This window comes from Bombina bombina, chromosome 3, assembly GCF_027579735.1.
Source record: "Bombina bombina isolate aBomBom1 chromosome 3, aBomBom1.pri, whole genome shotgun sequence".
Classification (NCBI taxonomy): Eukaryota; Metazoa; Chordata; class Amphibia; order Anura; family Bombinatoridae; genus Bombina; species Bombina bombina.
Window position 1 is genome coordinate 815,454,667 of NC_069501.1, and position 25,181 is coordinate 815,479,847.

Genomic DNA, 25,181 nt, shown 5'->3' on the forward strand with positions numbered 1-25,181 from the left:
TTCCCAAAAGTAATGAATGCAGCTATGGACTCTTTCCATTTATGAAGAAAATTAACATGTTTAAAAAGTGCTCTTTCATATGCATAATAGTAAATGTTAGATTTGTCTGTCTCTTTAAGACCTCAATATCTTATCCTCCATTTAATACTGATAAAGATGCAGAGTTTTACTTACGGGAAATTTAAAAAAAATAAAAAAAGACTGTGCATTTTAAATTTTACCTATAGATGCAAAGAAAATGATAGCTAGGAAATCTCGTATGGGTTCTATAGAGGACATAATTTCTTCTGTGACCATGTGCCCTTGTGAAGAGATCAAGGCTCCAGCTAAAAAGCATCCTAGTTCCATTGAAACATCCAATAGTTCTGTGAGCTGATAACAAAAGAAAAAAAAAGTTTAAAGTAATGTTTTCATTTAATATATTTGCTTAATATATTTATATTTAAAACAAAACCCAAATCAGGCTTTACTGAATGATACCTAAATTACAAGCCAACTAAATAAAACTAAATGAATCACACATTCACAATGAAATAGTGAGTTAAACAAATGGCATACATAGATCCTATTCTTAAGTCTGTACAAGACACAAATACTTAACTGTTCTAGCTAATTTATTCATTTTAAACCGATGTAAATTCTTGCCTACTTGACATGAAACATGTAAATATATTCATAAAAAAAACAGTTTGACATTTCTATTCGGATACAAATAATTATACTCATGGATTTTATTTGTAAAAAAATGTTACAATGTGATAATTGTAAAAAAAAAATGTTACAGGCACTTTTAAAACAAAAGTATATTTAATGCAAATGAAAATGAATCTATCATTTTGAATTTTTACATTATTTAGATTGATATTTAAAAAATAAATATAACCGATTATACAAAAAAAAAAAAAAATATATATATATATATATACAGAGAAAAGTTTCATCTGTCTATACTATTCAATATTTTTTTTTAACATTTTTAACGTTTTCTTCATGTTGCTGTGCACCCACACATCAAAAAACCGACCATTTGCATTAAAATTGCATTTAAACAAGAGATTGCAAATATTTTTTGTTGCGGTTGTGGCTTGGCTCCAACTGTACACCCACATGGTTACAGAGCATCTTAGAAATAACATTCCAAACAGGTCATCAAGCAGTTTTGCAGACTGGCTTCATTGGGTTTTTCATTAGGTGATTTTTAAAAGGGACAGTCTACATCAGAATTGTTATTGTTTAAAAAGATAGAAAACACCTTCACTACCCATTCCCCAGCTTTGCACAACCAACATTGTTATATTAATATACTTTATAACATTTAAACCTCTTCTTGTTTCTAAGCTACTACAGACAACCTCTTATCACATGCTTTTTATTAGCTTTTCACAACAAGAGACTGCTAGTTCATGTGAGCCTTATATATTACATTGTGCTCACACCCATGGAGTTGTGTAGGACACTGTACTAATTGGCTAAAATGCAAGTCAATAGATAATAAATAAATAGCCATGTGATAAGGGCGCTGTCTGAAGAGGCTTAGATACAAGGTAACTACAGAGGTAAAAGTATATTAATATAACGATGTTGGCTGTGCAAAACTATGGAATGGGTAATCAAGGGATTATCTATCTTTTTAAACAATACATTTTTTTGGAGTTGACTGTCCCTTTAACTTGATATATTGGACAATCCAGTCAAAATTGAAATTCACAAGTGCAATTCTTTTTGGTTTAAAGGGAAGCTAATGTAATGTGTAATTGTGGGTGTACAGTGCACATGGGCTCTGTATGTTCTATGTACAGGGGCATAACTTGACTTCACTGGGATCCAGGGCAATGCCTGAGTGGGCACCCCTCCCCTCATTTAACTGTGCCGTGTCTGGTGTTTCCAATCATCAGAAGCTAAGCCAGCAGCCACATAAAAGAAAGGAGCTGCTTCTATGGAACTGTGGGAACTGTGGTTGTAGTTTTTTATGTAGAGCAACACTGACAGCCATCTTGGAACCCTGATACCATATTGTAAAGTCAAATCCATACATTTGCCTTGAAGGGATATGAAACCCAGACATGTTCTTTTGTGATTCAGACAGAGGATACCATTTTTGAAAAGTTTACAATTTACTTCTATTATCAAATTTGCTTTGTTCCTTGGATAACAATTCCTGCAAAAGTGCTTCCATCTAGTGCTCCAGACATGGGTTTACATCCCTGTTTTTCAACAAAAGATACCAAGAGAAAGAAGAAAAAATGATAATAGAAGTAAACTAAAATGTTGTTAAAAATCTCATGATCTATCTGAAATGTTGGATTTCATATCCCTTTAAACTGTGAGCCCTTCGTCACATGGGGCAAACAGGGGAGCAGACATAATGCAGGTGAAGCCCAACATCTCTACTGACTACAGGGCTGCTCTCAAATGATTCTCTTCAATGCACTAATGTGTGTTTTAATTGTAACTATAATATGCCATTAGAATAATTGTTTTTTATTTATTGCAAATAAAAGGGTATTGCAGTTGTTTAATTCAGTGTTAGTGTTTTGCAGAGCTTTGGATTTTTGTCACGCTTGTGTTGGTAAGTAGCTGCCAAATTAAAGCCACTGAGACTTGAGTATCACTTGCACATAAACATGCATTTCCTGCTAGTTACAATATTAACTTACACTGCTTCAACTTATCCTTTTTCAGGCAACAACATTTTTTTAGCATAATTATTTTATATCCATGAGAAAAATAGTTTGGCTTTTAAATATGACACACTAAATAGAATATGATAACTGATAAGTATGGGTTTGACAAATCCCTTAGAGCTAAATATGTTTAGAATTTGCAAATTAATATTTTAAAGTAATTGGAAATCATTTTACCGTTAGCATAAGAAATATAAAGGCTGAAATTCCCATAACAAGGATTTCTTTATTCCCCTTGCTCTCAGTGTGCAGCTTGCGGTAATATGGTCCAATAAGATACGTTTTTAAAATAAGACATATAAGAAAAGTAGCAGCCAAGGAAAACAGGATTTGTCCAATCAGTGTAAATATCCTAAATGTTTCCAGGACAACACTACGGATGACAAAAACACATGTGAATAAAATTTCTTCTAGGGTACTTTACATCATTCACAAAAACAAGCAAGTGCTATTATCATTAGTCCTCTATCAGAATTAGTCAGCTATAAAACAGAGCAACATTCATAAGTATCAGAATTATTAATAAGTTGAGAAATTATATAATGTAAAAAAAGTAAAATGCTGCAGTTCCATGCAATTATAATTTTAGAGTCTTTAGAAGTGGACATTTTGCAGACTTTGTTAGGACCCAAATGCGGAAGTGCTATTCGGTTCTTTTCAGAGCCAGATTGATTCTGGTGCAAGATCACATTAAGAGCTGGATTTGCACAGATCTTAACTTGATGATCAATGCCCCAGAATCAATCTGGTTTCCGAAAAGAACCGAATAGCACTTCTGCATTTAGGTCCTAACAAAGGATCCGAATGCACAAGTCAAACATTTTGTTACATCTAAAAAAGGATATTTTAAAACGTGTACATTTTGTTGTTGTGTGTAAATGAATTCTCGGACAGAGAAAAAAGAAAAAAAGGTTTTGCTTTTTATGCTTGTGAGGAAGGTCGCAAATAGAACTGTGACCAAATGAGTTTCTATCCCATGGACCAGCAGTGCACAAATATGCAACTTCTGTTTAAAATCAAAATTCAATAACCTTTTTCCCCCACACATTTAAATGGTGCAGAAGATGATGTCTATAATATGCTAGCAGTAGCATCTAATGTACAATTCTTCTAACAATAGAAGACTGTATGTGCAAAGTAGTTTGAATGAACTTAAAGGGACAGTAAAGCCAAAACTAAACTTTCATGATTCAGATAGGGCATGCAATTTTAAACAACTTTCCAATTTACTTTTATCATTAAATTTGCTTTGTTCCCTTGGTGGTATTTTTGAAAAGCTAAACCTAGCTAGGCTCAAACTGATTTCTAAACAGTTGAAAACCACCTCCTAGCTTAGAGCATTTTGAAAGTTTTTCACAGTTAGATTGTGCTAGTTCACATGTGTCATATAGATAACATTGTGCTCACTCCCGTGAAGTTATTTAGGAGTCTTCACTGATTGACTACACTGCATGTCTGTCAAAGGCTCTTAGATAAGGAGGCTGTCTGCATAGGCTTAGATACAAGGTAATCACAGAGGTAAAAAAAATATTAATATAACTGTGTTGGTTATGCAAAAATGGGGAATGGGTAGTGAAGGGATTATCTATCTTTTTAAATAAGAAAATTCTTGGTGTAGACTGTCCCTTTAAGGGACATAAAAGTTCTATTGCTTGCATGGAACTGTGTTTAAAGGGACACTCAGGTTAAATTAAATTTTCATGATTCAGATACAGCATGTAATTTTAAACAACTTTCCAATTTACTACCATTAAAAAAAATGTGCACAGTCTTTTATATTTACAATTTTTGAGTCACCAGCTCCTACTGAGCATGTGCAAGAATTCACAGACTATACGTATATGCATTTGTGATTGGCTGATTGCTATCACATGGTATAAGGGGAGTGGAAATACACATAACTTTGAAATTTGTTATAAAAAAATCTACTACTCATTTGAAGTTCAGACTAAGTGCTATTGCATTGTCTTGTTATCTTGCATTTGTTGATTATGCAAATCTAATGTGTTGACTGGTCCTTTAACCTTGCAAATGGGCTAAGCATCTAGTCACAGGGACATGGAACCCAACATTTTCTTTCATCGTTCAGAGCATACAATTGTAAAACATAAATTCCAATCTACATCTATTATCAGTTTTTGCTTCATTCCCTTGGTATCCTTTGTTGAAGGAGCAGCAATGCAATACTGGAAGCTAGCTGAACACATCTGGTGAGCGAATGACAGCAGACATGTGTAGCCTCCAATGAGAAGCTAGCTCCTACGCATACCTAGGTATGCTATTTAACAAGAAATACCAAGAGAAAGAAACAAATTAGATACATTAAGTCAGAGCTTTCCAAACTTTTCATGTTGGTGACACACTTTTTAGACCTACATCATTTCGCGACACGGTAATTAATTCAGTTGTACTAGCAAAAAGGATGTTAAACTAACTTGTTTTAAAATATACGGACACATACATAAATTATATAATAATGTATTTACAAGTAACAGTATGTATGTGCAAGAATTTAAAAAAAGTTTAATAACACCAATAGCTACTTACTATTTTAATGGGATGTATGAGGTTGATGGGATGAACACAATTTCTGAATATTTGGTGGAATATTAGATAAAGACACTCACATTTCATCATCAAGCATTTTTAAGCTTCCACTTCCTATCCATATATCAAGAGCAGGAACAGCAATGCACTACTGGGAGTTAGCTGCAAAAAAAACCTCTGACTTCAGCTCAGCGTTTAAACTGCCGCCCTTAGAGCTCCGTGAGCCATACTGACTACTGCCCGCGCTGCAAACACACTGCTGTCCCACTCACTGACTACACATGCAGTCACAAGCCAATTAAGGAGACTACACGTGCAGTGAGGAGCCAATGTGCCGCCAAAGCCGCCAATGGGAATAGTTTCAGTTCCCACTGAGCTGTGTTAATTGGTTAAGATGATCTGTGACCCACTAGGTATCAATCGTGTCAACCATGTGATATGCATAGCAGGCGGAAAGTCAGAAACCCCCCCCCCCCCCCAAAAAAAAAATTAAATTTAAAAAATATTGCGCTGAAGCAGGGACACACCTACACACTGCTGCCGACACACTAGTGTGTCCCGACACACAGTTTGGAAAGCACTGCATTAAGTACATAGTAAAATGATTTAAATAAACTACTGGGACCTGTAATGAACTACTGGGACCTAGCTCAACACATCTAGTGAGCCAATGACAAAAGGCATACGTGTGAAGCAACCTATTGCAAGGTAGTTCCCAGTATTGTATTGCTGCTCCCTTCAACAAAGGATACCAAAAAACAAAGTCAAGTTTATAAGAGAAGTAAATTGAAAAGTGTGTTAAAAGAACCCATTCCAAGAAGCAAGAGGCATATAAAAAAAACTATATATGGGACACAAAGGGTTCAACCAACGTTACCTATTCATAAAATAATGAAGGATTCACTTGTGTGTGTGTATATATGTGTATATATATACCAGTTGTGGGAAACCACAAAGGGGCCAGTGCACTTGCGTCATCCTCAGAGACACCTATGCCATGTAGGCTGGAACCAAGCACCCAAGGTTGTGTTTGTTAATTCTTTAGAGGTAAACTACTTATATTTATATGTATGTTAAAAAACAGAACAGAAAAATACAGCGTCTATCCTCTTTTTTTCCACATTCAAGAAGGGAGACAATAAGTTTCTGATTGACCATCATTTTAAAATAACTTTTCTTTTAGAGTATAACATGTTTTATAAAAAATGCATAATCATCTTAGCAATAATATAAACTCCATGACAATCTAACAAGTCACAAAAATGAAACAGCATAAATACAAAATAATTAAATAAATGAAAATGGAAATTACCTGGAATAAGTGCTTTCCCCAGCTTGAATAAGTGTGGGCATAACAGCAATAAACAAACTGAGTTGTACGTCCTGCATAACCAGCATGCCCATTAGTACGCTGCTGTGATCAATATCCCCTGCACATCCAATAGCAAACAAACAGTTTAATGTGGTACCAACGTGCATTTCAATAAAGTGCAATAGCAGAACAAGACTTCATGATCTCTAGGTCAAGGTTTGCAATTTGCAGCAAGGGTGGGTGATACATGGAATAAGCTAGCAAGAGAGATGGTAAGAACAAATACTGTAAGGGAATTCACTGGTGTCTGGGATATACATAAAGCTATCCTGAGAATACATTAAATGGACATGAAACCCAAACATTTTCTTTTATGATTGAGATAGAGCATATCATTTTATAACTTTCCATTTTACTTCAATTATCAAACTGTAGTGAATTAGCTTCAGAAGCTTTTCTGGCCTCTAAACCTGATAATATGGATGTTGATACCATTCCTGTCAGTGCATATAATTCCGATATTTATTTTTCCTCTAAAGAGGATGCTGAGGTCTTTACTACTTATAAGCACGGTGCGATAAAATATTTAGATTATCCTGACTCAGATTTTTCTTCTGATGATTCTGAACCTACACCTAAGAAATGTAAAAAAGTCATAAACACATATCTGATAAGTCCTCTGATTTTGTGAATTTCTGGATGAGGAATCGAATGCCTCAGGCGTTTCTTAACAGGTAAGACTGACCTTGCCTCTGAAATCGATTAACAACATTTTGAAATTTCTTGGTTTTAACCTCAAGAGGCACAAATAAATATTTAAAGGGTTGCCAAGACAAGCTTATAGACGCCCTTGATCCTGCAACTAAGATTTTTGAAATAAATGAAGAGGCTATATTTAATGAGACAATGATAGACCTCTATACTATTAGGGAATTGGCCCAGCTTATTATCCTGTTCGTGGGCAATGTAAATACAGCCATTTATTCTGAGAGTTATAGAGTGCTGTTACATAGAATAGACCCAACATTTGTAGATCAAGCAATGAATCAAGTAGGTCCCAGAGCCAACGGACTTCTATTTGGAGATCCGTTTTTATTAAATACCTGTAAGTTTACTCAAATACCTTTTCCTCTCTCAGTAAAGCTAAAAATACTAAGGAAAATTTCTTCTGAGTCTCCTCGAAAACTATTTAATAGGGCCGGGTAACGCAGTGGACATTTTCCCAGCTGAACATCATTTAATCAAATTTTTTCTTTACAAAGGGAAGGCCTTAGTCACAAAGAGGTGTCTGTTCCAGAATGAGAGCCAAGTTCCAAACAGGTGAGTCCTTTTCTTCCTTCTCTAAATTTCCCCCCAAAAGTTAATAGGAGGAAGCTTTACCCAATTTGTTTCCAATTGGCTTCTTATAACTTCAGACCCTTGGATAATACTGTTTTGAGGCTAAAATTAGATTTTTTTATCCTTTCCTGTCCAGATTCTAATTCCCATTTCCTTTTCCATTGCAGACAAAATTCAAATAGATGTAGAAATTGCAGACCTTTTTGCAAAAGGTTCAATAGAGAAAACTCTCTCCTCAAACAAAGGTTTTCAAAGCATAATATTTTTAGTAAAATATATATATATATATATTTTTTTTTAAATGGACAATATCGTGCAATGATAAATCTAAGATACCTTAATGCTTTCATTCGTTACCAACTTTTCAAAGTGGAGGGTATTGGCTTGTCCGTTCAGATCTAAAAGACACCTGGGTTTTCACCAAACTTTTTATGCCTGTGGTTGCTTGGTTACATCTAAAAGGTATTCAAATGATTATTTACTTATAAATATATCTTTTTGATGTTGCAGGACTACAAATTACTAGTTTAACAACTTCATCTTACAGTTTCCCTACTAGAGAATATTGGCTTTATTATAAATAAGGAAGAAAGTAAATTATTATCCCTACTCACTCTCTAATATTTTTAGGGTTTCAATTAGATACCATAAGTGCCACTTTAAGTTTACCATCAGACAAATTAAAAAACATAAAAATGGAAATAATATTCATCCTTTCAAAATAACTTATTCCTTTAAAAGGCCTGGCTAGAATTGTGTGTCAACTGTCATCCTTAATTAAAGCCATCTTTTCAGCACCTTTACACTACTAAGCCTTCGAGAGATTGAAAACTGCCAATATGATGAAAGATCTTTCCTATTACCATCTGATGATAACTCTTTCTTCCAAAGCCAGAGACAAGTAATATTAATGGCCTTCCCACATTGATGCTTGGGACAGCAAAACTATTTTCGGTAAAGCCCCAGGTATTAAAATACAATCCGATACCAGCAGCTCAGACTGGGGAGCTTGTTGTGGATCAATGATCACAGAAAGAAAGTAGACACTTCAAGAGTCCTCTCTTCACATCAATTTTCTTGGCAGAATATATTCCAGGAATGTCGAACGTTACCACAGACTGTAGTTCCAGACATCCTAGAGATTCCAGCGATTGGATGGTGAACATAAACAGTTTCCTAAAAATTGCTTGGTTAAGGAGGTTCATTGTCTATAGATCTTTTTCCTTCCAGAACCAACCTTTCTTCAGCCCTGGCCTCCTACAGGAGCATAAGCTTTTCCCTTCCTTCTCAATTATTTTGTTAGGATTTATTGACAACTCTTGTAGTAACCCCTTCCCCCCTTGGCCCTCTTTCTTCAGATGTCCTCTCAACTTCCAATTTTTATCCCTCAAATCCCAAATCTCTTATTGGATCCCCTAGACAAGGTTCATCCCCTTTTATCAGAAGGCTTCCTTCACTTAGTGGAGTGGAAAGCTTCAGGGGATCCTGGTCTGGCGACAAGACTTTCTCAACAAGCTGCTGATCTCCTCAGAGATTTTTGTGTGTCGGGTTCCAAGAAAGCTTACTTTTCCTCCTTGACTACATGGCATTGCTGGTGCTTGGAAAGAATTTGGATTTCTTTATAGCTCCTGTAAGTCACATTGCAAATTTTTCGGCGTCTTTGTTTGAATCTGTTCTGGCTTATCGCTTTTCGTTCATCTATTTTTCACGTGCCACTAACCCATTTCAGATTTTCCTGTAGGTTGTCACCATAAATATTCATATTAACTGTCCTTTTCCTTCTAGTTTTTCTTCCTTTTGGGATGTTAGTATTACATTGTTCTTCTAATTGGCCAATTAATTTGGATATTTTGTTAAAAATGTTGTCTTTTAAATTGGTGACTCTGCTTTGTTCATTTTCTTGTAGCCATATCTCTTTGAGAGCCATTGATTTTGACACCATTCAACTTATGCAAGATGGTGTATATTGTTCTTTATCTCACAGAACTAAAACACTGTCTTTCTTCTATTTTTTACCCATATTTTCCCTTTCATGATAAACTTTGTTTTGCCAATTGTAATAGTATATTATTCGTACTTAACCTCTTCGTTCTAATAATTCATAACGACTGTTATTTTCCTTCAGATCTTCTTTCTCTACCTCCATTTCCAGGTGGGTCAAGTGGATCATGACTAAAACAGGTGCAGATAAATCCTTTTCCACTCACTACATTAGAGCCTCTGCAGTTTCTAATGCCTTTTTTAATGATTGTCCCTTATAAGATAGTCTGAAAGCAGCTATATGGACTTCAATCTCTACTTTCAGACAATATTATTTCAAGTCTATCAATCATCCTGCTAATTCTTTTATTGTATGATTGCGCTTTAAAACTTGTAAAATATGAGTCTCTGGTTTTGTAATAAAAAGTAAATTTATGCTTACCTGATCAATTAATTTCTTCTATGGTACGACGAGTCCACGGATTCATCCTTTACTTGTGGGATATTATCCTCCTGCTAACAGGAAGTGGCAAAGAGCACCACAGCAGAGCTGTCTATATAGTTCCTCCCTTAGCTCCACCCCCCAGTCATTCGACCTAAGGTACAGGAAGAAAAAGGAGAAACTAAAAGGTGCATAGGTGACTGAAGTTTAAAAAATAAAAATCTGTCTTAAAATGACAGGGCGGGCCGTGGACTCGTCGTACCATAGAAGAAATTAATTTATCAAGTAAGCATAAAATTACTTTTCTTCTATAAGGTACGACGAGTCCACGGATTCATCCTTTACTTGTGGGATACAATACCAAAGCTACAGGACACGGATGAACGGGAGGGACAAGACAGATGGGAGGGACAAGACAGATGGTTAAACAGAAGGCACCACTGCTTGAAGAACTTTTCTCCCAAAAATAGCCTCCGAAGAAGCAAATGTATCAAATTTGTAAAATTTGGAAAAGGTATGAAGCGAAGACCAAGTCGCAGCCTTACAAATCGGTTCAACAGAAGCATTATTTTTAAAAGCCCATGTGGAAGCCACCGCTCTAGTAGAGTAAGCTGTAATCCTTTCAGGAGGCTGCTGTCCAGCAGTCTCGTATGCCAAACGGATGATGCTTTTCGGTCAAAAAGAAAGAGAGGTAGCCGTAGCTTTTTGACCTCTACGTTTTCCAGAATAGACAACAAACAAAGAAGATGTTTGACTGAAATCTTTGGTTGCTTGCAAGTAAAACTTCAAAGCACGAACCACGTCCAAGTTGTGCAACAGACGCTCCTTCTTAGAGGAAGCCTTAGGACACAGAGAAGGAACAACAATTTCCTGATTGATATTCCTATTAGTAACAACCTTAGGAAGGAATCCAGGTTTGGTACGCAAAACCACCTTATCAGCATGGAAAACAAGATAAGGCGAGTCGCATTGTAATGCAGATAGTTCAGAAACTCTTTGAGCCGAAGAGATAGCAACTAAAAACAGAACTTTCCAAGATAGAAGCTTAATATCTATGGAATGCATAGGTTCAAACGGAACCCCTTGAAGAACTTTAAGAACTAAATTCAAACTCCATGGTGGAGCAACAGGTTTAAACACAGGCTTAATTCTAACTAAAGCCTGAAAGAACGACTGAACGTCTGGAACATCTGCCAGACGCTTGTGCAGTAGAATTGATAAAGCAGATATCTGTCCCTTTAAGAAACTAGCTGATAGCCCCTTCTCCAATCCTTCTTGGAGAAAGGACAAAATCCTAGGAATCCTGATCTTACTCCATGAGTAGCCTTTGGATTCGCACCAATAAAGATATTTACGCCATATCTTATGATAAATTCTCCTAGTGACAGGCTTTCGAGCCTGAATCAAGGTATCTATGACCGAAACCCCGCTTGGATAAAATCAAGCGTTCAATCTCCAAGCAGTCAGCCACAGAGAAACTAGATTTGGATGCTGGAACGGACCTTGAATCAGAAGGTCCTGTCTCAGTGGCAGAGTCCATGGTGGAAGGGATGACATGTCCACCAGGTCTGCATACTAAGTCCTGCGTGGCCACGCAGGTGCTATCAAAATCACTGAAGCTCTCTCCTGTTTGATTCTGGCAATCAAACAAGGAAGGAGAGGAAATGGTGGAAACACATAAGCCAGGTTGAACGACCAGGGTACTGCTAGAGCATCTATCAGTACTGCCTGAGGATCCCTTGACCTGGACCCGTAACAAGGAAGTTTGGCGTTCTGACGTGACGCCATCAGATCTAATTCTGGTGTGCCCCATTGCTGAATCAATTGTGCAACACCTCCGGATGGAGTTCCCACTCCCCCGGATGAAAAGTCTGACGATTTAGAAAATCCGCTTCCCAGTTCTCAACTCCTGGGATATAGATTGCTGATAGATGGCAAGAGTGAGTCTCTGCCCATCGATTATTTTGGTAACCTCTATCATCGCTAGAGAACTCTTTGTTCCCCCCTGATGATTGATATATGCTACAGTCGTGATATTCTCAGACTGGAATCTTATGAATCTGGCCGAAGCCAGCTGAGGCCACGCCTGAAGCGCGTTGAATATCGTTATCAGTTCTAGAATATTTATCGGGAGGAGAGCCTCCTCCTGAGTCCACAAACCCTGTGCTTTCTGGGAATTCCAGACTGCACCCCAGCCTAATAGGCTGGCGTCCGTCGTCACTATGACCCACGCTGGCCTGTGGAAACACATTCCCTGGGACAGATGATCCTGAGACAACCACCAAAGAAGAGGGGCTCTGGTCTCTTGATCCAGATTTATCTGAGGAGATAAATCTGCATAATCCCCATTCCACTGTTTGAGCATGCATAGTTGCAGTGGTCTGAGATGCAAGCAAACAAATGGAACAAATGTCCATTGCCGCTACTATTAGTCCGATTACCTCCATACACTGAGCCACTGACGGCCGAGGAATGGAATGAAGAGCTCGGCAGGTGGTTAAAATCTTTGATTTCCTGACCTCCGTCAGAAAAATTTTCATGTCCACCGAATCTATCAGAGTTCCCAGGAATGGAACTTTTGTTAGAGGGCTAAGTGAACTCTTTTTTACGTTCACCTTCCACCCGTGAGATCTTAGAAAAGCCAACACAATGTCTGTGTGAGACTTGTCTAGTTGGTAAGTCGACGTCTGAATTAAGATATCGTCCAGGTAAGGCGCCACTGCTATGCCCCGCGGCCTTAGAACCGCAAGAAGGGACCCTAGCACCTTTGTGAAAATTCTGGGAGCTGTGGCCAACCCGAAGGGAAGAGCCACAAATTGGTAATGCTTGTCCAGAAAGGCGAACCTGAGGAACTGGTGATGATCTTTGTGGATAGGGATGTGTAGATACGCATCCTTTAAGTCCACGGTGGTTGACCCTCCTGGATCATTGGTAAAATAGTCCGAATGGTCTCCATCTTGAAAGATGGGACTCTGAGGAATTTGTTTAGGATCTTGAGATCTAAAATTGGTCTGAAGGTTCCCTCTTTTTTGGGAACCACAAACAGATTGGAGTAAAACCCCTGCCCCTGTTCTGCTTTCGGAACTGGGCGGATCACTCCCATGGTATATAGGTCTTCTACACAGCATAAGAACGCCTCTCTTTTTTGTCTGGTTTGTAGACAATTGAGAAAGATGGAATCTCCCCCTTGGAGGAGAATCTTTGAAATCTAGAAGATACCCCTGGGTAACGATTTCTAAAGTCCAGTAGTCCTGAACATCTCTTGCCCAAGCCTGAGCAAAGAGAGAAAGTCTGCCCCCTACTAGATCCGGTCCCGGATCGGGGGCTACCCCTTCATGCTGTCTTGGTGGCAGCAGCGGGCTTCTTGGCCTGTTTACCTTTGTTCCAAGTCTGGTTAGGTCTCCAGACTGACTTGGATTGAGCAAAATTCCCCTCTGGTTTTGCAGCAGGGTAAGAGGTAGAGGGACCACCTTTGAAGTTTCGAAAGGAACGAAAATTATTTTGTTTGGTCCTCATCTTATTTGTCTTATCCTGAGGAAGGGCATGGCCTTTCCCTCCAGTGATGTCTGAAATGATCTCTTTCAGTTCAGGCCCGAATAGGGTCTTACCTTTGAAAGGGATGGCTAAAAGCTTAGATTTTGATGACACATCAGCAGACCAGGACTTAAGCCATAACGCTCTACGCGCTAAAAATGGCAAAACCTGAATTCTTTGCCGCTAATTTAGCCAGTTGAAAGGCGGCATCTGTAATGAAAGAATTAGCTAGCTTGAGAGCCCTAATTCTATCCAGAATATCATCAAATGGGGTCCCAACCTGAAGAGCCTCCTCCAGAGCCTCGAACCAAAAAGCAGCTGCAGTAGTTACAGGAACAATGCACGCTATAGGTTGGAGAAGAAAATCCTGATGAACAAATATTTTCTTAAAGAGACCCTCTAATTTTTTATCCATAGGATCTTTGAAAGCACAACTGTCCTCAATAGGTATAGTTGTACGCTTAGCCAGGGTAGAAATAGCTCCCTCCACCTTAGGGACCGTCTGCCACGAGTCCCGCATGGTGTCTATGGGAAACATTTTCTTAAAAGTAGGAGGGGGAGCGAACGGAATACCTGGTCTATCCCACTCCTTAGTAACAATGTCCGAAATCCTCTTAGGGACCGGAAAAACATCAGTGTAGGCAGGAACCTCTAGAAATCTGTCCATTTTACACAATTTCTCTGGAACTACAATAGGGTCACAATCATCCAGAGTCGCTAAAACCTCCCTGAGCAACAAGCGGAGGTGTTCTAGTTTAAATTTAAAAGCCGTCATATCTGAGTCTGTCTGAGGGAACATCTTTCCAGAATCAGAAATCTCTCCGTCAGACAGCAAATCCCTCACCCCCAACTCAGAACATTGTAAGGGTACATTGGATATGGCTAATAAAGCGTCAGAGGGCTCAGCGTTTGTTCACACACCAGACCTACTGCGCTTCCCCTGCAACCCAGGCAGCTTAGATAAAACCTCTGTGAGGGTAGTATTCATAACTGTGGCCATATCTTGCAGGGTGAAAGAATTAGACGCACTAGAAGTACTTGGCGTCGCTTGTGCGGGCGTTAATGGTTGTGACACTTGGGGAGAATTAGATGGCATAACCTGATTCCCTTCTGACTGAGAATCATCCTGCGACATACTTTTAGTAGCTAAAATATGTTCTTTGCAATTTATTGACCTTTCAGTGCATGAGGGACACATTCTAAGTGGGGGTTCCACAATGGCTTCTAAACATATTGAACAATGACTTTCTTCAATGTCAGACATGTTGAACAGGCTAGTAATGACTACAAACAAGCTTGAAAAACACTTTATTTAGTGAAAAAAACAACAATCTTAAAAAACGGTACTGCGCCTTTAAGAGAAAAAAAGCATACACGTTGTGCAAAAATGCTTTTAAAATACACCAAACTTTCCAAATTTTTGATAGCAGACTCAATGTGTGTAGTAAAGTTTGCCCCACAAGAAATTAAACATTTAACCCTTTAATGTGCAAACCGGATTGTAATAAGGCCTAAATCCGGAAAAACACCCCCAGCACCTTGCCACAGCCCTGCTGTGGTGCCTACCTGTCCTCAGGGATTGTAAATATGGGGTTAAAGCTTCAATTTAGCCCAAAACATCCACAAGGGCCCTCAGGAGTTGGAGCTTGCTGAGTGAAAACAACTGCGCATCTGATGCGCGAAAATAGGCCCCGCCCATCTCACTCGATGTCTCTACAGCCTCAAAGAACCGCACCAGAGCGGTTTTAAACTAGCCATGTGGGTTCTGAGACCCAAAAATTAAGCCAAGTGTCCTGCACCCCTCAGCCTCTATGGGAACTGTACTGGATCTTAGTGACAAATGCTAAGATCATCCTCCTCCAGGCAGAAGTCTTCATCCATCTGCTGCCTGAGAGTAAATAGTACACACCGGTACCATTTAAAACAAAAAACTCTTGATTGAAGAAATTAAAAACTAATACTTTATCACCTTTCACTTTACCCTTCTTAGTACTTAGAGTAGGCAAAGAGAATGACTGGGGGTGGAGCTAAGGTAGGAACTATATAGACAGCTCTGCTGTGGTGCTCTTTGCCACTTCCTGTTAGCAGGAGGATAATATCCCACAAGTAAAGGATGAATCCGTGGACTCGTCGTACCTTATAGAAGAAATTACGATTATCTTAGCTTTTAGTGTAGGTATAATCTAGATTAAAGACACAGAGAAAATTGTATTCCTTCCTTGTGATCCTTTTGCCCACTCTCTCTTTTTTCTTATTTTTCTCTTCTTTGAGATCAGTTTTTTGTTCTACCATTTGCTAATTTTGTGCTTCATTTCAGCTCAAAATTTTTAAGGATCTTAAAGTTGGTTCTTCAATCAAGTTCAAGAAGTTTGGATTGTATTTTCTTCACATAGTTTTTGGTTTTTCTATACTTTGTTGTCCAGTTGTACCATAATCAATCGTTTTCACTGCCTGAACTTAATGGTCAATATTTTGTTCAGTTGGAGATTCATCCTATTTGGACTTTTAGTTCCATTTGGAGTTTTCAAACAAACTATTTTCCCTATGTTTAGCAACAAATTAGAAAGAGGAGATAGTGATTGTGCTTGTACTAGTTATGCTACCAGGGTCTCATCCCCAGAGGCAGATTTTTTTTTCCACTTTCTGCAATGAGATTTTTTTAGTGAAAAGTTTTCTGCAGGCCATTTTTAAATAAAATTCAATTTTAAATTAGGCAGTTACACTAAAGCACCAGTACAATTGCAATGTGTTGGTTAACTAAAGAATAAAACAATTTTTAACGTTTTATAATATAGTGCAGTAGTTGAAAATTGCATTGCAAATTAGCTGCAGACAAACTAAATTATAAAATGTCTCTAGAATAAATTTGTTTCCTTTTCTCTTGGTCTAACATAGAAATGTAGTAATAAAAAAGTGCAATGCTCATAAGAACGTCTTACATTCAGAACAAACAGCTTTGCAGACTAGGAAAGGCTAGGGGAGTGTTTGAAAAAAAGCCAGTTAATAAATCAATGGACTGCTGCATATTTGGCTGTTAACTTCAAACAGCACGTTTCTCTTGATGCACTGCAACACTTAAACAGTGCAACCAGAACACAGCTCTGTTTGAAGAGTTAAAGCACTAACAGTTCCTGCATGGGTTCTGTTCTTTCTGCAGACGTGCTGCATTTTCTGCGATTACATCTTAGATCACTGTATGTTCTGCCTACTCTCATCCTATTGCTCATCTTTATCTGGTGATCCTCACTGTGTTTAGGTCATTTGTCACTTGTTTTACCCTGTTCATTTTCTTTGTTTTTTTTCTCTTGTAGTGTAATAACTTTAACTGTACTTTACAGGGTTGCATATGAGCAATAAAGAAAGTTTATACAAAATACTTGTCTCTATGTCTTTAATAAAATCTAAATTATACCTACACTAAAAACTGGGATAATCATCAATTATGCGTTTTTAAACCATGGATAAACTGTTGATATTAAGAAAATGAGTTTAAAAGTATAATTTCTGTGTCTTGGGTAAAAAATTCAAAACCCACGTGAAGAATGTAGAAACTCCCTAAAGTCTAAGGTCAAAGGTGGATTGGATTGACCAATCTTTGTTCTAAACTCTAGTTTTGCAAGGGTCCATGTCACATTATATTTGGCAGGACCTGACACTTGAAAATCACTTTGGGACTTTCTAAGTAATTTGTCTGAGCCTTAAACTCAAGTTGCTTTTCTCTATTAAGTTTTTCATCATGCATATTTTACTGCATATAAATCAAAATTAATATACATACCATCCTTATCCCCACGAGACCCACCAGCGAGGAATCTGGATACTAACGGAGTGCTTGACAAAGACAAACAAGTTGAAATAAAAACACTTTGTGCGGGTCTGATTTTCAGAAAATGTCCCCACAGCAAACCGAATGCAATCATTAGAATAGTCATGAAGCAGGGTCCTTGTACAGCTATCTTCCATACCTGAGGAATTAACAGATAACTTATCAGCAAAACATAATGTTCCTCTACATATAACTGATAACACTATCCGCCAATAGAAAACATTTGCATTACTTTTTTATACTGCAATGTGTCTCATCTGAACCTTCAATAATTTGTGTACCTCTTGTTCCCATAACAAATAACAGATCTAGCTTACTATTCAATGCAATTGCCATAGAGTCTTCAGTCTTTTAGACTCCAAAAGAATGTTTCCATCTCCCTTGACAATGATCACACCAGTCCTAAAGATGTTCACTCTAACTATAAAACTATCAATCTATTCCCTTTGTAATCGGAACATTAAAACTGTTAGTGTACACCTTTTTTAATCTTCTAACTATAAGTTACACCCGTCAAAATCTGGTCTGGCTCAGAGCACTTTAATGAAACAGCATTCACAAGGATTGCAGCACCAAAAGGCCACTTCCCTGTATACAACCATCTGACACAGTTGGCCACCAATTAGGGATATCAGTCCTTCATGTCTGTAGCATCCCAACAAACTCCTAGTTCATAACCCTCTATAAATAATTAATTTTTACAGTGCCTACGTCTCTTGCAGTACTTCAATATATAGTAATTTTTCTCTCAAATCTCGTTTGCCAATGCTTCTACTCTTGGTAAATTAACCAGCTACTTGGGATTCAGATTCCATGTCTACAGTGATGACACCTCAATCAGCCTAGCTGCCTCCTCAATCTCTTTCTCCCTCCCCCCCATTATGGAGGGACATAAGTGGCATTCTAACTGAATGTTTGGTCACTTAAAAGAAAATAACAAATCACATACCCCTAGATTACGAGTTTTGCGCTAAACAGGGTGCAAAACTAACTCCAAAAGTTGCGTTATTTCACCCTCCATAGAGCTGCCATTACGAGTTACTGAAAAGTCTCCTTGTGCGTGCGAAATGGTGGCGTTAAGCTTCATAACGCACAAAATCCAAGGGCTGCTTTGATGTGCTCGTGCACGCTTTCCTCCATAGATATCAATGGGAAGAGAGTGTTAAAAAAATACCTAACTCCTGAATGAAAATTCTCTGTAATGCAACGCCATTGATGTCTATGGGGATAAAAAAAAGACGTTTAAATCTAACACCCTAACATAAACCCCAAGTCTAAACACCCCTAATCCGCCCCCCCGGACATTGCCACCACCTAAATAAAGTTATTAATCCCTAATCTGCCGCTCCCGACATCGCTGCCACTAATAAAAGTTATTAACCCCTATTCCGCCACTCCCCGACATCACCGCCACTATAATAAAGCTATTAACCCTTATTCTGCTGCTCCCCGACATTGCCAAAACTATAATAAAGTTATTAACCCCTATACATCCGGCCTCCCACATCGCTGCAACTAAATAAACCTATTAACCTCTAAACCTCCGGCCTCCCACATCTCCGCCACTAAATAAACCTATTAACCCCTAAACCGCCGGCCCCCACATCGCAAAACACTAAATTAAACTATTAACCCCAAACCTAACACCGCCCTAACTTTAAAATTAAAATTACAATATAACTATATTTAAATAAATAAAAACTTACCTGTGAAATAAAAATAAACCTTACATTAAACTATAAATTAACCTAACCTTACTATTCTAATAAAATAAAAAATACTACCAATTAAAAAATGTAAATTACAAATTTAAAAAAAACCTTACACTACGAGAATTAAAATTAAAAAATCTAAAATTACAAAAAATAATAAACACTAAATTACAAAAAATAAAAAACACTAAGCTTGCAAAAAATAATTAACGAAATTATCAAAAATAAAAACAATTACACCTAATCTAATAGCCGTACACTGAAGCTTCAATGCAAGGTAGCCGTTTCAAAATGGCGTACCTTGTATTCCTATTGGCTGACTTGATTCTTCAAATTCAAATCAGCCAATAGGATGAGAGCTTCTAAAATACTATTGGCTGTTCAAAACAGCCAATAGGATGAGAGCTACTGGAATCCTATTGGCACCGCACAACCTGTAATACCGGCGCAATGAAAATCCCACGCAAAAAAGTAATTTTTTTTTAGTGCAGAATGGCCGTTTGCGTTACAGGCTAAAATGCTTGCAGTATAGCTATACCGACACAATTCGGAATAGCTGCGTTACTGCCTTTATGCTGAAATTGCAATGCAAAACTCGTAATCTAGGTGATATTGAATTGTATGTATTTGCATTATGACACAGGGGAAGTCTCCCTAAGGGTTATGGGGGGAATTAGCATGCTTAGAGGGATATGGCTGCATGCCACTGATGAGGCCCACAGAAGGCCGAAATGATTGTCTGGCAAGGAAGGAACTCCAGGGGGTGCAGAAATCGCATCTTTAGCACAACAAACTTTTTTTTTTTTCAACAATTTTTTTTTCATTTTCAGAATTATATTCAGCGGCTGCGGGCCTGCGCCATAAGCCGCTAACAGTTTTAAACAGAGTGTTGACGCAGGTTACCATAGCAACGCTTTGAAACATTTGCTGCTGAGTGTGAAAGAAGGAGCCATGAGCTGTCCCATGTGAATGCAGCCAGTAACGCAGTTAAAGCCTCCCTAGTGAGACTGTGAAGTTGAAGGAAGAGATAACTCCATTGCTAAACCTAGCTGTCTACTAATTGCAACCTCATAACTCCGTTTTGCCTGCCCATAGCAAGTCATTCCACCGAAGGTATAGGAAGAGAAAGGGAAAGAACCATTAAGGTGCAGAGGTGACTGAAGTTTATATAAAAAATAAATCCTGTCTCAAAATGACAGGGTGGGCCGTGGACTCGGTATATCGTAAAAGAAATCAATTTATCAGGTAAGCATAAATTTCCTTTTCTTTTACAAGATATACCGAGTCCACGGTTTCATCCTTTACTTGTGGGATACCAATACCAAAGCTTTAGGACATGGATGAAAGGGAGGGACAAGACAGGATCCTAAACGGAAGGCACCACTGCTTGAAGCACCTTTCTCCCAAAAATAGCCTCAGAAGAATCAAATTTGGAAAATTTGGAAAAAGTCGCAGCCTTACAAATCTGTTCAACAGAAGCATCGTTTTTAAAAGCCCATGTGGAAGTCACAGCTCTAGTGGAATGAGCCGTAATCTTTTCAGGAGGCTGCTGTCCAGCAGTCTCGTATGCCAAACGTATGATGCTTTTCAGCCAAAAAGAAAGAGAGGTAGCTGTAGCTTTTTGACCTCTACGCTTCCCAGAATAAACAACAAACAGAGAAGATGTTTGACGGAAATCCTTGGTTGCTTGCAAGTAAAACTTCAAAGCACGAACCACGTCTAAGTTATGTAACAGACGCTCCTTCTTAGAAGAAGGATTAGGACACAGAGAAGAAACAACAATTTCCTGATTAATATTCTTATTTGAAACAACCTTAGAAAGGAATCCAGGTTTAGTACACAAAACCACCTTATCAGAATGGAATATAAGATAAGGGGAATCACATTGCAATGCAGAAAGCTCAGAAACTCTTCGAGCAGAAGAGATAGCAACTAAAAACAAAACTTTCCAAGATAACAGCTTAATATCTATGGAATGCATGGGTTTAAACGGAACCCCTTGAAGAACATTAAGAACTAAATTCAAGCTCCATGGCGGAGCAATTGATTTAAACACAGGCTTGATTCTGATTAAAGCCTGACAAAATGCCTGAACATCTGGGACATCTGCCAGATGCTTGTGAAGCAAAATTGACAAAGCAGAAATTTGTCCCTTCAAGGAACTATCTGATAATCCCTTCTCTAATCCTTCTTAGAGAAAAGACAAAATCCTAGGAATCTTCATCTTACTCCATGAGTAACCCTTGGATTCACACCAATACAGATATTTACGCCATATCTTATGGTAAATTTTTCTAGTGACCGGCTTGCGAGCCTGAATCAGGGTATCAATGACCGGCTCAGGGAAAACCCGTTTAGATAAAATCAAGCGTTCAATCTCCAAGCAGTCAGCTGCAGAGAAGTTAGATTTGGATGTTGGAACGGACCTTGAATGAGAAGGTCCTTTCTCAATGGCAGTCTCCACGGTGGCAGAGACGACATGTCCACTAGATCTGCATACCAGGTCCTGCGTGGCCACGCAGGCGCTATTAAAATTACTGAAGCCCTCTCCTGTTTGATTCTGGCAATAACACGAGGAAGGAGAGGAAAAGTTGGAAACACATAAGCCAGGTTGAACGACCAAGGTACTGCTAGAGCATCTATCAGTACAGCCTTGGGATCCCTTGACCTGGACCCGTAACGTGGAAGTTTGGCGAGATGCCATCAGATCCAATTCCGGTGTGCCCCATTGATGAATCAAGGCTGCAAACACCTCCGGATGGAGTTCCCACTCCCCCGGATGAAAAGTCTGACAACTTAGAAAATCCGCTTCCCAGTTCTCTACTCCTGGGATATAGATCGCAGACAGATGGCAAGAGTGAGTCTCCACCCATCGGATTATCTTTGATACTTCTATCATCGCTAGAGAACTCCTTGTTCCCCCCTGATGATTGATATATGCCACAGTCGTGATATTGTCCGACTGGAATCTTATGAATTTGGCTGAAGCCAACTGAGGCCACGCCAGCAGCGCATTGAATATCACTCAGTTCCAGAATATTGATTGGTAATTGAGACTCCGCCTGAGTCCACATACCCTGAGCCTTTAGGGAATTCCAGACTGCACCCCAGCCCAGAAGACTGGCGTCCGTCGTTACTATTACCCAAGATGGCCTGCGGAAGCACATCCCTTGGGACAGATTGTCCTGCGACAACCACCACCGAAGAGAGTCTCTGGTCTCTTGATCCAGATTTATCTGAGGAGATAAATTTGCATAATCCCCATTCCACTGACTGAGCATGCACAGTAGTAGTGGTCTTAAATGAAAGCGAGCAAACGGGATGATATCCATTGCCGCTACCATTAGTCCGATGACTTCCATACACTGAGCCACTGATGGCCACTGAATGGACTGCAGAGCCCTGCAAGTATTTAGAATCTTTGATTTTCTGACTTCTGTCAGAAATATTTTCATATTTTCTGAGTCTATCAGAGTTCCCAGGAATGGAACTCTGGTCTGTGGAACTAGTGAACTCTTTTCTACATTCACTTTTCAACCGTGAGTTCTCAGAAATGACAACACAATGTCTGTGTGAGATTTGGACAGATGAAATGTTGACACCTGAATAAGGATATCGTCCAGATAGGGCGCCACTGCTATGCCTCGCGGCCTGAGAACCGCTAGAAGAGATCCTAGAACCTTTGTGAAGATCCTGGGAGCCGTGGCCAACCCGAAGGGCAGAGCCACAAACTGATAATGTTTGTCATGAAATGCAAATCGCAGGAACTGATGGTGATCCTTGTGGATAGGGATGGGAAGATACGCATCCTTCAGGTCCACCGTGGTCATGTATTGACCCTCCTGGATCATAGGCAGAATTGTACGAATAGTCTCCATCTTGAACAATGGGACTCTGAGAAACTTGTTTAGACACTTGAGATCTAAAATCGGTCTGAAGGTTCCCTCTTTTTTGGGAACCACGAAAAGGTTGAATAGAACCCCTGCCCTTGTTCCCGATCTGGAACCGGGCAAATTACACCCATGGTGTAGAGGTCTTTTACACAGCGTAAGAATGCCTCTCTTTTTGTCTGGTGTACAGAAAAACGTGAAAGATGAAATCTTCCCCTTGGGGGGAAGTCTTTGAAATCCAACCGATACCGCCTGGGCCACAATTTCCAATGCCCAGGGATCCTGTACATCCCTTGCCCAAGCCTGAGCAAAGAAAGAGAGTCTGCCCCCTACTAGATCCGGTCCCGGATCGGGGGTTGCCCCTTCATGCTGTCTTGGTAGCAGCAGCGGGCTTTTTGACTTGTTTACCTTTATTCCAGGTCTGATAAGGTCTCCAGACCGCCTTGGATTGCGCAAAGTTCCCTTCCTGCTTAGTAGAGGAAGGGGAAGCAGAGGATGTTCCTTTAAAATTTCGAAAGGAACGAAAATTATTTTGTTTATTCCTCATCTTGAGGGGCTTGTCCTGAGGTAGGGCGTGACCCTTACCTCCAGTAATGTCAGAGATTATTTCCTTCAGTTCAGGACCGAATAGGGTCTTACCCTTGAAGGGAATAGTCAAAAGCTTAGATTTAGACGATACGTCAGCCGACCATGACTTTAGCCATAACGCTCTACGCGCTACAATGGCAAAGCCTGCATTTTTCGCTGCTAACTTTGCAAGTTGAAAAGCAGCATCCGTCATAAAAGAATTTGCTAGCGTCAAACCAAAAAGCAGCTGCAGTAGTTACTGGAACCATGCAAGCTATATAGGCTGTAAGAGAAAACCCTGGGGACCCTCCAATTTTTTATCCATAGGGTCTTTAAACGCACAACTGTCCTCAATGGGTATAGTTGTACGTTTAGCTCCCTCCACCTTGGGAATCAATTGCCAAAAATCCCGCATGGTGTCAGATATGGGAAACATTTTCTTAAAAGTAGGAGGGGGAGAAAACGGTATACCTGGTGTATCCCATTCCTTCTTAACAATTTCCGAAATTCTCTTAGGAACCGGAAAAACATAATTTATGTAAGAACTTACCTGATAAATTCATTTCTTTCATATTAGCAAGAGTCCATGAGCTAGTGACGTATGGGATATACATTCCTACCAGGAGGGGCAAAGTTTCCCAAACCTTAAAATGCCTATAAATACACCCCTCACCACACCGACAATTCAGTTTAACGAATAGCCAAGAAGTGGGGTGATAAGAAAAAAGTGCGAAAGCATAAAAAATAAGGAATTGGAATAATTGTGCTTTATACAAAAAAATCATAACCACCACAAAAAAGGGCGGGCCTCATGGACTCTTGCTAATATGAAAGAAATGAATTTATCAGGTAAGTTCTTACATAAATTATGTTTTCTTTCATGTAATTAGCAAGAGTCCATGAGCTAGTGACGTATGGGATAATGACTACCCAAGATGTGGATCTTTCCACGCAAGAGTCACTAGAGAGGGAGGGATAAAATAAAGACAGCCAATTCCTGCTGAAAATAATCCACACCCAAAATAAAGTTTAATGAAAAACATAAACAGAAGATTCAAACTGAAACCGCTGCCTGAAGTACTTTTCTACCAAAAACTGCTTCAGAAGAAGAAAATACATCAAAATGGTAGAATTTAGTAAAAGTATGCAAAGAGGACCAAGTTGCTGCTTTGCAAATCTGATCAACCGAAGCTTCATTCCTAAACGCCCAGGAAGTAGAAACTGACCTAGTAGAATGAGCTGTAATCCTTTGAGGCGGAGTTTTACCCGACTCGACATAGGCATGATGAATTAAAGATTTCAACCAAGATGCCAAAGAAATGGCAGAAGCTTTCTGGCCTTTTCTAGAA

The 25,181-nt window shown here is 39.0% G+C and overlaps 1 protein-coding gene across 2 annotated transcripts in view; it reads right to left on the reverse strand.

The window, feature by feature from the left end:
• Positions 1-25,181, reverse strand: part of TMCO3 (transmembrane and coiled-coil domains 3) — a 162,359-nt gene that overhangs the window by 67,724 nt on the left and 69,454 nt on the right. For both annotated transcript variants that reach the window (XM_053707754.1, XM_053707756.1), the window contains 4 exons: positions 17,616-17,802; positions 6,544-6,661; positions 2,862-3,057; positions 222-372 (listed from right to left, as the gene is read on the reverse strand). In XM_053707754.1, coding sequence (XP_053563729.1) covers positions 222-372; positions 2,862-3,057; positions 6,544-6,661; positions 17,616-17,802 — 652 coding nt within the window. The remainder of the gene's footprint in view (positions 1-221; positions 373-2,861; positions 3,058-6,543; positions 6,662-17,615; positions 17,803-25,181) is intronic.